Genomic DNA, 12,459 nt, shown 5'->3' with positions numbered 1-12,459 from the left:
CAAATATTACTTTTGACCTCTGTACATGAGGCCCTAATTTTTAAACACTCTTCAATCAATATAAACCTCTTCAAGACAGTTGTCATAATATAAAATGGCAGTCAATTTTACATATTTAAGTGTGAACTAGAAATGAGGACACTGCTGCTGCTTAGCATTTTTGCCAAGTGAACAATATTGCAGTATTCAGTGTCAAATCAAAGAGCCAGCATCATTAATTTATTCTTATAAATTATGTGACTTGCTCAAGAAGTAAGGATACTCCAGAAATTAATGTAGCTACCTATTAGCTACTGAGCTATGGTCAGGCTTTCGTTGCTGGAATTTAAACCCTACACAACCTGGCACCAGGATCCAAACCTGATCTTTAAGATCTTCCACAGAGACACTGCTGGCCGTTCCACAACCAGACAATTGTCGCTATGTGACATCACCAAGAAGGCCTGCTTCCTGCACTGTCACCCATCCTCTTGGGTAATGCCTCTTAAAACGTACTTTTACCCAAGCTTTCCTGGACTCTGGGTCTTAATTTTTAATTATCTGTTTAGTATGCTGCTCACGGTTACCTGTGGTGCATCACTTTGTGTTATTGTTTCTCTTCACTTTTAGGGATTTTGTTAAATGTTATTATCAATATTCCATTATTTATGTAAACTGCTTATTTTTATTTAGCGGTATACATTTGTTTATGAAATACTGTGGTGATACAGGAAAAATGAAAGGCAAGCCTCATGCAAGCCTCATGCTACATAAACAAATTAACCATGGTGCTCCTAAATCCAAGTTCACTGACTGTTGAACAGGTAGCCAACATGGTGCCCTCCAGATGTTTTGAGATTACATTTCCATTAGCTTAAGCCAGCACTAACCAGTGTCATGGATGATGGGAACGTTAGTCTTACCAGCATCAGGAGGCTACCCCCAAACTATGTTTTTTGAGATTATGGTCAAACATGACACTGAAGGGCAGCTAAGGTGATAGAGTGGGGAGGCAGAGCAATTGGATAATAAAGGTGAAAAAGCATGAGTGTTCAATCACTTGATTATTAAGCCAAGGCTGTGTCAGGGTCTGTACTGTGTCTATTACTGGCCTGTGGAGTGAAATGAGCAAAAGCAAACTCAAAAGCTGCATCTAGCCTCTTACTAGATCATGTAGTTTTAGCAGTTACTATGTCATTTTGCTTCATGCAACTGAGATCTAGAAACACTTTTTAAAGGATTGGCTCAGATATGGCCTCCTTTAAAGGCTAGTAGCACTAAGCTGGTAGCAACCATGGGTCTGCTAGGTCACACTAAGACCAGAAGGTGGGAGGTGGAACATTGGAAACACAGTGCTGGTCTGGTGGCAACCACTACTCTTACCGTGGAAACAGATGAGGGGCAAATCACATTACTCACGAAATGAAAAGCCGGATATTATTAAATGGTTATGTAGGCAGTTTGTATGTGGGTACATTTTTTTAAAAGTCAGCATTCTTTGTGTTTTAGAGCTGATGCTGACTGTCCTGCTACAACATCAAATTCTAAGGAATCATCTTGCAATGATAGCTTACCTCAGGTGCTGTATACTGATCATAGCTTGGGACGATTGACCTTTGTCTCTGCCACTGAAAAAACCCTTCAGAATCTAACTCTGTCTAGTCCAGAGAGATGTCAGGTAAGTAGCTTGTTAGATGCAAAATATTTTTATATGCCAAGTTTCAAGTTGCAGTATGATTTTAGGTACATTTATGAAGAACTATCTTCCCAGAAGTATAAAATATTAGTCAAGGATCAGTGTAGTATAGTGGACGGTGTACTAGATTTTGACTTGTATTGCCCAAGCTGAAATTGTTACACTTTAGCCAGGACTCTGACTTACTCTGTACAACTCTGTACGAACTTAATTTGTTCCGGAGGTCCGTTCTTAAGCTGAAACTGCTCTTATCCTGAGGTGCTCTTTTGCTGATGTTTCTTGTCCCCTTAAGTACAGTGGAACATATATACAAGGGATTGGATGAGTAAGGAGAACTAATTTAATGTTCCGGTCAAAATGCACTGTAAGTGGTAGAGTTTACCTTCCCCACTGCCACATTGTAAACTTACCATGTTCATGAACCTGCTGCTCTGGAATTCAAATCGGTGATATGAAAAAAAATATGGCAAAATCATAGCAAATATTCTTAGGACACTTGCGAACATGAGCTAATATGAATTAATAACACAGGGGCTATGAAAACTCATTTCTGCAGTGCCACAGGAGAGGAGAACCTCTCGCCTGTGGACCAAACTTGACCTGCCAGGCCTCCCCATGTGGCATGCCAGAATGTTTTTCCCAAAGGTATGCCCACCTGCCCCATAACTGGCATAGTCTGTGGTGTCAGGTGTGGGGCAGGCTTAGACAAGGATGGAGGAAGCAGGATTGATCCTCCACACATTAGCTGTAATCCTAATTTAGGCATGCCAGCAAGTTCCCACAGGGAATTGTCTAGCACACCCCAAACCTTTAGAAAGTAGGGTTGAACACTGATACACAAGGAGTTCTGTCCTGCTTGGGCTGTATTTCCCATGTCCATGGACCAATTTGGCAGGTGGGTGGGACAAGCCACCTGCTAGTCACCTGACATCATTATGACATCAGGTGAGTGACAGGTAGGTGGTCCCACCTATCAAAGTTGACCTGTGGGGAGTGGAAGAAGATAAAGATCTGCTCTGCTGGGCCAAAAATGTTTCCCATCCCTGCTTTGCCTCATGCCAACTACTATGCTGTACCAGCAGGGCTAGTACTGGTGACATGGCAAATATTGCACCTAACCTTTAGTTGCACATACATACTTGCTCACTTAATACACCTTGATACTTCTTAAGAATTACTTTTTGCTTCATTCCTGGGGAAGCAGCCACCTGGAAGCATCATAAGATTGCTGACTTTATATGAAAAGTTTGCAGTAAATGCTCACCTTGTACCAGGGTTGGGTGGCTTTTTAAAAATTAGCTATGATGAATTTATTTAACATAGTCGCCTGTTTCACACATCATGTTAAGCCCTATGCTATGGTGTGCTGATGAATGCTGCTCAAACTGTACCTGCCTGGAGAGAAACCACACATTGAGCCTTGCACACCATGCTAAGCTTTCACTGTGGTTTTACCTCCGGCTCGGGAAATGGAGGAGCAGAGTAGGTGCAATTTGAGGAGCATGATGTTCATTCACAGTGAGCCATAGTTTGTTTAGTATAACATGCGAACAGGGCCAGTAAGTATTGTTTCTGCATTTAAAAGCCTTGTTTTTTTTTCATTGAAGAAGGATAATCTAAACTGTTAATTTATTTTGTGAATTAATTGTGGTGTTTTGTCTTCTTGGTAGGCAAGTATAGTAGGCTCACTTTCTGTGTGTAGAGGCTTTTAATATGTACTAATCATAAGATTATTACAAATTATAAATGCTAATCAAAATTCTAATATCTTCTATTCAGAATAATCGTGCTAGTGGCTGGGGCACAACAATAGTTTGGACCAGCCCAACTTCAGCATTGGAAGAAGAAACTAAAAAAAACATTGATTTGCAAAATAACAAACATCCATCACTAAGCAGTGCAAGCACTAGTGCGAGAAACCATAATAAGAAGCTAGAAATAAACAAATCTGCAGATGCTTCCAGCCTTCCAGAGCACCAGAAATCAACTGGAGAGCAACCATCAAAGAGCAAAGATCAATCTGCACAGAAATGTTCAAATAGTAATGAACTGGGAAATGTTGAAGTACCAGTAACAGAGCATGGGTGTACAACCACAGCACATGGACCAGGCTTAGACTCTCAAAAAGATGTCCTTGCTCTTGACGGCTTAGGTGACTGTATTTCATTAAGTCAAAATAGAGCAAACTTTAAATCACATGTTCCTGCTTCAGAAATTCCAGCCATATCTTCTCAAGTTCCAACACTGCTAACAGGGTGTTCCCTTAGAACAACACCATTTGCCCAACAATATCTGAGAAGCTTGCCATCTCAATCAAATATGGCTCTGCCTCAGTATCAAGTTGGATGTCCTCCAGTTTTTGGTGTTCCACCAGGACTGATTTATTCTACCATCCCCGTGGGTCATGTTCCAAGCTCACTCGCTGCTGGAATGACACCAGGTTCAGAAGTTGGATCTGGAATGTTGGGTGCAGCTCCACAGTGCAACTTCATATCCAGCCAGAATGTCTTTAGTAACACTCCACATACAGTACAAGTAACTGATGCTGGTGGACCTAGACAGCTGGAGGAATCTGTTCCATTTGGACTTGGTAAGTTATTTGTTTTTCTTCCAGCAACCTTACCTAATGCCTTTTGTGGTCAAGACGACATTTACTTGGACTCTTGGTCATTCTTTTATATATTTAATTTTTAAATGAGCATCATTTGCCATCTTTATTTGTTCATTATATGTAAAGCAGCCAGTGAACAATTTTTTCTCCTGCTCCCTTTGTCTGCTCCAAGAGGTTGATGAACCCTCCAGAGCAGATTTGAAGGGAGAAATCCTGTTGCATGAGTAGAACTCTGCCTGCAGGCTGTTGCATAAAATCCATTTTATCCAACAGTTGGATAAAATACATTTTAGCCCTGTTTTATGTTGTCCAAAATTTGCAGTTGAAACAATTTATTGGTTGTTTTCTCTTTCCTAGAACGTGTAAAAGTCCCAGAAGAAGTAACATTCCCTAATGCTTGTTGTGTAGGGCTGACATCACACACAGTCCTTAGTATTCTTAACCCATCTGAACGGTGGCTACAGGTCAGCATCGGCCTTCTTAGTATTATGCTTGATGGCGAAAAGGTATGTACCAAATCTTGCTATGTATTATGCATCTTTTAATATTTTACTATTTTTCTCTAGTGAAGTAAACCGTGTTTTAAACTAGAGATGGTGGCCTGCTTGCCAGCCCCCCTACAAAAGGGCTAGAAAATTATTAACTTGAAATTTGGTTGAAGCTCTGTACTTTTTAATATCATTCGACCATAAACTATGATGGACTTCAACACTCTTCCTCCTATTGATAGCAATCCCTGTTTATCAAACACAAAAGTCATTGTGATGAAACTTTCACATCTATGTTCCATTTCAAAAGTATTCACCAATGTACCATGGGGAAGGGGGCAGCACAGCAGTAGAAAGGATTTGGATATGGTCAACGCCGGACCTTTAAATGCCATCCTAATTCTTTACATCTATTTTATACCTCTCTATTGAGAATGCCTTGCTTTGTCCTGAACCTCTGATTGTGTGTGTGCTTCTTTTTTTGCAGATGGACCCTCTGAAGCACAGGTGCTTCCTGTTTAAAAACAAAACTGTCATAGGACCTCGTACTACAGAAGATCTAAAAATGCTGTTTCTACCCTGTCAAGCAGGAGTCTTTCAGTGTGTGCTTAGTATTGCCTCTTGGCCATTTACTGCAGATGCAGATACAATAGTCCAGGCACAGGCCTTAGCAGCTAGAGTGATTGTGAATGCAGTTGCTGAGATTCCCGATATTGAGGTAAAAATCCAGAGGAGTGCGTAATGCATGGTTCTGATAAATACATAGTGAGGGAAGGGGTGTAGCCCAGGCAGGGCTGGGGATATCCCTATCTGAAACCCTGAGTGCCATTGCCAGTCATTGTGAACAGTACTGAGCTAGATGGGCTAATAGTCTGACTTGCTATAAGGTATCCTAGCTCGCTTTTATTAATGTATTTGGTACATTTATCTTGCCCTTCATCTTACAATCTCATAATAAACTACAAATATAGCCAAGTACAAACAATCTAAAAAAGACAGAGCAGGTAAAAAGGTACCTTAAATCAACTGAAGACATATAATTTTATAAGTTCTTACAGAGCCAACACAGCTCATTACAGCAGCATACAGAAACTAATGCCAGCAACCTGAAGACGCCTGGGAAAACAGGAGTCTTAACCAAATTAGATTCCAGATTGTCAACAGATTCCATGCTAGGCACACTCCCTGAGGGAGGGCAATCCATAAGTGGGGCGCCAATGCAATATCCAAAAGGTTTAATTGTTTCCAAAAATTAAAAACACAAAATACAGAAATCAGCAGGAAATAAAAACACAGTAGAGTTGTAAATACTCAGTGCCTGATTCAATAAACGTTTTTGCCAGTCACCTACAGTATAAAGTTTGCACCAAATAAACCTCCCTGCCGATGGTGTTCTGTAACTGGGGGGCCCTAACTGCCCCCCACTGCTATGTTATCGGCTGTATCATTCCACAAATCGTTTCCTGAATTCCAAACGACAATACTGAGTCTTGAAACTTCATAATTCACTACACTATAAAAATTTTTTCCGATAATTTTACTATATGATACTTGGTCTCTCCAAATCTACCAAAATTTGTTAGTTACCCATATATATCAGGATGTACATGTTCATCCTGAGGGCTGCAGTCTTCCAGAGGCTGAAGTATGGATGGACCTCTGTACAGTAGGTACGTTTCTGTCCACAGTCACACACTCCTTTATATTCTCCATCCAGGCAAGCGAGAGGCATTATCAGAATTCAAGAGCACATTCTAGCCAGGGAAAAAATATTTAAGAAGGGTATAAAGTTGGGCCAAGGAGGTGGTGTGACTTGGGGAGAGTCCTGAGGGCCAGACAGTGAGAGGTGGGGGCCACATTTGGCACCTGGGCCCAAGTTTTCCCCACCCCAATGTACACAATGAGTAATTTTTAATAACTTCAGATGTTGGTGAAACTTTTGTTTCTTCGTTTTGGCTAATCTGTAATAGTAACAGTAAGAGGTTGTGGTCAGAATGCTGCTCCAGGAGGGGGCACAGCTAGAATCTCTTGTCTAGTTATCTTTTAGTGACACCTGTTTGCTTCTTCATACAAATAAATATGACTTTGTGTGCCTCAATTCTTAAAGGTATTATTTCCCTCCCCCCTTTTCTAATATTAGGTGGAAGCGGGAACGACAAACCATCTTGACTTTGGTGATATGCCATCTGGCAGCTGGAAAGCTCTTCCACTGAAACTCACAAACAAGACATGTGCTAGAGTGCCAGTCAGACTTGTTATTTATGCAGTAAGCATTCGTTCATTTATTTAAACTTGTATCCAAGCTTTTATCCATAGTTTGCAACACAAAACACGAAATACATTACAAAAACAAGAACAAAAATATGCACAAACCAACAACCCCCTCCCAGTATAGCAACTTGTATAGTGATCTCTTGAGAAGCAACAACTTGTAAGTGACTGCTACATTGGTTCCACAGTATGGGTAACCAGCAGCTTGGTTTTACTCCCAGATAAGCAGAGAGCCAATGGTAACAGATTACCCTTGTTGCAGTGTGTTGATATCACTTGAGATATTTTCTTTGCATCCTGACGTGTTTCTCTACAATGGGAATGTTGGTTGTGTAGCAGGATTTCATTATGCTATTCCCACAACAGCTGTCAGAAGCAGATGTTCTAAGAAGCTGAAGCAGAGGGATTGCAGCTGATGAACCTTATTGCGTGGCAATACAGTTGTGAGGCTGACTGCACTGTAGTTTTGACTTCCATTGATTTAGTAAAGTAGATCCTCGCTCTATTTCTGGAGGTCTACTTCAACTGCAAATGTTTCATTAAAGAGGTTGAAATTGTCACTTCTGCCCTTGTCTCTTCTGCCTGTGAAACCGTTGACCAGGTCACTTTCTTCCTACCTGACCAATCACTCATTCAATGTTTCTGGCAAGGAAAACTTTTCCAATACTTCTCCCAGATCAGCACCCTCAATTATCTATTTTTGGTTCCCTACTATATTCATCCTCCCTTCCTCCTGGCTTTCTAAGTGTATGTACATAATGTAACATAGTTATTTACCTTCTTGACCAAGGAAAGTCTTGACTTTCTTGGATTCCTCTTTCTACTCTTCATCTCCATGTCATGTTGCTACCCCTTGTCTAACTTTGCTAAATACAGAACGCTTATTTTCTGCCCCTTAATGTAAACTCCAGTTGCCACCCACCATTACTGCAGCCTTTTCCTTTTCTGGCTTGCAGTTCCCCCCAACCCCCAGCTTTCCAGAACTTGGCTAACAAAATAATTGATGGCCCCTTAGACGGCATAGCACCTCTCCCTAAACTCTTACATTGGGATCCTATCAACTCCTGGATGCAGCACAAACTCCTCATTGCTGCCTTACACAGCTGCATCCCCTCTAATTATCCACTATTTGTAGCTCAGTGCATTTGTGACATGTTCCACTACCTTTAGCTGTTTCAAAGATCTCTTGCTCGCTCAACTTGGAACACTAGAAGCATCCATATATCAAGTCCATAGGATCCATTTAGTATTGTCTATAGTGGCGGCAACAATTCTGGGTTACCGACAGGAGTCTTTTCCCAGCTTTACCTTGAGATTCCAGACACTGAAATTAGGAGTTTTTGTATGCAAAACGTGTGCTCTGTTACTGAGCTACAGTTCTTCTTTCAGTCAAAGGTTTATTTAATCTGGCTTCTAGGTAAAGGTAAAGGTACCCCTGCCCGTACGGGCCAGTCGTGTCCGACTCTAGGGTTGTGCGCCCATCTCACTTAAGAGGCCAGGGGCCAGCGCTGTCCGGAGACACTTCCGGGTCACGTGGCCAGCGTGACGAAGCTGCTCTGGCGAGCCAGCACCAGCGCAGCACACAGAAACGCTGTTTACCTTCCCGCTATAAAGCGGTACCTATTTATCTACTTGCACTTAGGGGTGCTTTCGAACTGCTAGGTGGGCAGGAACTGGGACCGAAAGACAGGAGCTCACCCCGCCCCGGGGATTCGAACCGCCGACCATGCGATCGGCAAGCCCTAGGCGCTGAGGTTTTACCCACAGCGCCACCCGCGTCCCTAATCTGGCTTCTAAAAGTCATCTATTCTGCTCAGTGCCCCATATGCTTGGAATGCTTTCCCAGAACCCGTGTGGTACCACCTCTTGCTTGAAAATGTTATTCAGTTGGCAAAACAGCAGGGCTCTATTTAGCATATCCTGACAACAGTCAACAACCTGAAATGCTGGGTAATTTAGGGGATGGCAGTAATGTTCTGCTTTTAAAATGTAAAAAACATCTTTATTACAGAATGCTGTAGCATGGCGGTGTTTCACATTTTCTAAGGAACCAGTTAACGCTTCTGTTAGTTTGCTCCCTACTTGTGACATTTCTCAGCGAGCAGCTCCATCGGTGATATCCCATGTAATGAATGCAAGAACTGATGGGCAAGTAAGTCACTATAAACCAAATGAATATAGTTGAATTAACCAAAATAGTATTTATTCCTAAATGCTTAGCCGAAAGTTTGCTTTTAGTAACAGAGTTTTTATTTGGGAAGCATTTGCCTAAGATCCAGGACAAAGCACCACCTTTCAAAAATTCCCCTGTATGTCAATTCTGCCTTTGAAATCCCGGTAGTTTCTGGGAAAATCTGGACGTATGGCAGCCCTAGTATTGGGGACATCCGTCTTTCACTTAAATTGGTGGTGTGCTTTTCTTTGCCAGTCATGATCAGTTGTGTTCAGGTGAGCACAGAACCATTTACACCACAAAAGAGCCCTTCTCTCTTCCTACTGTATCTGTAGTTTAGGGTAGTAAAGACTTAAAGCCATGGTCTTTTAAAAGTATGATTCTGCTTGAAGGTTGTAGCTGATCAATGTTTCAACCATAATCAAGTCTTAAAGTTAAAAATGTTTCATTCTACACAAATGTCTTTCTTTCCAGGAGCCTGATGTTCTAGTAGTGTGGGTTCAGTTCCATGCACCGAGCAAATGCATCACTTCAGGTATAGATCTGCTATCTTATGAAATCGATGTACAGTGGTACCTTAGTTGTCAAACTTAATCCGTTCCGGGAGTCCATTCGATTTCTGGAACCATTCGAAAACCAAGGTGTGGCTTCCAATTGGATGCCGGAGATTCCTGCACTCAGTTGGATGCCGCGGAAGCTGCGTTGGAAGTTCAGCTTCCAAAAAATGTTCACAAACCGGAACACTTACTTCCGGGTTTGCGGCGTTCAGGAGCCGATTTATTTGGGAGCCAAGCCGTTTGACAACCAAGGTACTACTGTACAATATTAAGAATCTGTGTTAGTCCAGCAGACCAGAATTCTGCTTGAAATAATATTCATGAGTCCAACCAATATTCAAAATCTAGTATGCAGACCTTTTGCTACTCAGAACTTTCAAATCTCTTTGCAGTTAGATTTTTTTTAAGATTTAAATGAACAAAGTATCATGTGAATAAGGCTCATGTGTTTGGAGACCCAGGCAGAAAAGAGCCAAAATAGTATTTATCATTAAATGATTAGCTGAAAGTTTGCTTTTAGTAACAGAGTCACACCTGCTTAGCAAATTAAGGTCTGTGATATTTGATATCATGCTATGTGATGAATAGCTCTCACATTAGATATTCAAGAAGCATTAAAATGTTTGAACCTGTGCATAAACGTTAACATACCAAATCCCTGTTTGCAGATTTTCATACTTAGGTCTGCAAGTACTGACTCGTGTCATACCTAGGTTAAAGAAGGCAATGTGCTAGGATTTCAAGTTTCATGGACGTTCTGGGCCAGGCAGTAATGGGCAAGCACTTAAGAAATGTATATAAGCATGTGCCATAAGCTGTGCTGTCCCTTGTATTCATTGTAATGCATGCCTTTTAATGTGAGGCATGTCAAGCATGCATTAAGCTTTGTAGAAAAGCTGGTCCATTTTACCTTGAGTCACTATCTTTTGTTGAGGCTGGAAGCCAAAAATGTATCACTTCAACCAGTTGTATGATGTACTCTGCATGCTGAAACACCTTTGAGGTATGCCGAAGCCCTCCTTCAACATATCTTTTAGGATGTATTTCATTATTGCTGTTTCCATTCATTTGCTGCTTTGAAGGCCAGTTGTAGCATTTTGAAATGGAGAGCTTTGCTTAAACAGACCAATATTGATGTAAAATACTACCATAGCACCAGACACATTCTAATTTGACATCACAGTTGGGTAGTTACGGTTAATGTTGATAATACTTTGTGTCAAAGCTCATTCTAGAACAAATCATAACATTTTACACTTGATCAATCTTATTCTTTGCACTTACTTTATTCAGATTCTTTGGGCCCTGCAGATGAGTATTTTGCAAGAATTGATGTGGAGGTTGATTGTCCAGAGCCTGCTAAAATTTTAAGTATACCTCTGCATGCAAGGTCTGGAACTCCTAGGATATATGCTCCAAAAGGCCTTCAGGTACATTTCCCCAAACTATCTTTTGTGATACAGCTTATTTCTGTCTATATTTCACTTCTAACTTTCGCTTGAAACCTATCTTTTCTAGACTTTATATATGTCTGCGAGGATGGGATTATCAACAAGGCAGCAGTTGCCATTAAAGAACGCTGGGAATATTAAAGTTGACTTGAAAATCCTGGTAGGTTACCTTACTTTTCCAAGGAATAGTTCTGAAATTACTGTCAACCAAATCAGTCTAACTTAATCAGTACATAATAGAAAGAGAGTCCAATTCACTCTTTCCTGGCAAAAAATTTAAAGTGCAAATTGATATTGCAGTCTTACCAACAATTTCAGAGGGGATCATTGTTCCCATTTTGCTTTTGTCAGCTGGACTTAGTCAACTGGACTCACCCACAGTGGAAAGTGGAGTATAGGGCCTAATCCCCTGGTGCCTGCTTCTGAGACAAGAGAAATAATAGACACAGTTTCCATGTTGCTGCTATGTTGGGCAGAAAGAAGACAGCTGCTCAAGTAGTTCTGCCATAGCATCATCTACTTATGTGTGTAGGGGGCTGGGTTAGTAATGTGATTTTATTTCTAAAGCCACATGGTTGGCCACTAGAAAGCTCTTGCACTATGTGGATGCTACATAACCCTTGGCACATCCTGGTGAGAATCTCAGCATTCCTGCTAACATCCTCCCTTTGAGGTACAGCTTAGGAAATCATGGCAACTATGCATGTATCTTAACTGAAATCTATGAAGTGGTTTGGAGTCAGCATTTTTAATTGAGCTCAGAAACTATAACTGATCAGAACAGAATAATAGCCATATAATTTGATCTAACTAAGGACTTTGGTTACAACACTGTAATTCACTTTTGCACCACTTGGAGCTTCTAAATTTTCTTCAAAGGCATCTCCGTGAAGGGTATCTTATGTGTTGTAATTTGGATACAACTAGGACATTATTGTATCGGGCAAAATGCAGTTTCTCTAGGAAATATATCTTGCGTAGCAGCCAGTGGAGACAAAGAGTATTCCTGGCTACCATTGTCACCTGAGGATCAAAGGATGACACCTTGAAGTAACACTATTCATTTCTAGGCACTTGAGCCAGATAGCGGCATTTCTGTCAATCCAGAGGACCTGGTTCTTATACCTGGGGAGGAACAAGAAGTGACAGTTGTGTTTTCTCCAAAGGACTATAGAAATGCTGAAAGGTAATGCAACCTAATTGGCCCAATGATATTAAGTAGAAATTCTTTTT

General features: G+C 41.1%; 1 protein-coding gene across 6 annotated transcripts in view; it reads left to right on the top strand.

Moving 5' to 3' along the window:
• CEP192 (centrosomal protein 192) overlaps positions 1-12,459 on the top strand; it is a 48,488-nt gene that overhangs the window by 18,390 nt on the left and 17,639 nt on the right. For all 6 annotated transcript variants that reach the window (XM_081205480.1, XM_081205484.1, XM_081205483.1 and 3 more), the window contains 10 exons: positions 1,489-1,657; positions 3,455-4,265; positions 4,644-4,792; positions 5,262-5,492; positions 6,915-7,040; positions 9,057-9,197; positions 9,693-9,753; positions 11,069-11,205; positions 11,294-11,386; positions 12,297-12,412. In XM_081205480.1, coding sequence (XP_081061606.1) covers positions 1,489-1,657; positions 3,455-4,265; positions 4,644-4,792; positions 5,262-5,492; positions 6,915-7,040; positions 9,057-9,197; positions 9,693-9,753; positions 11,069-11,205; positions 11,294-11,386; positions 12,297-12,412 — 2,034 coding nt within the window. The remainder of the gene's footprint in view (positions 1-1,488; positions 1,658-3,454; positions 4,266-4,643; positions 4,793-5,261; positions 5,493-6,914; positions 7,041-9,056; positions 9,198-9,692; positions 9,754-11,068; positions 11,206-11,293; positions 11,387-12,296; positions 12,413-12,459) is intronic.

This window comes from Podarcis bocagei (assembly GCF_964188305.1).
Source record: "Podarcis bocagei genome assembly, chromosome: 8".
In the NCBI taxonomy this organism is placed as follows: Eukaryota; Metazoa; Chordata; class Lepidosauria; order Squamata; family Lacertidae; genus Podarcis; species Podarcis bocagei.
The sequence above is the reverse complement of the archived record's forward strand: the minus strand, read 5'-3'. Positions and strand labels throughout refer to the sequence as shown.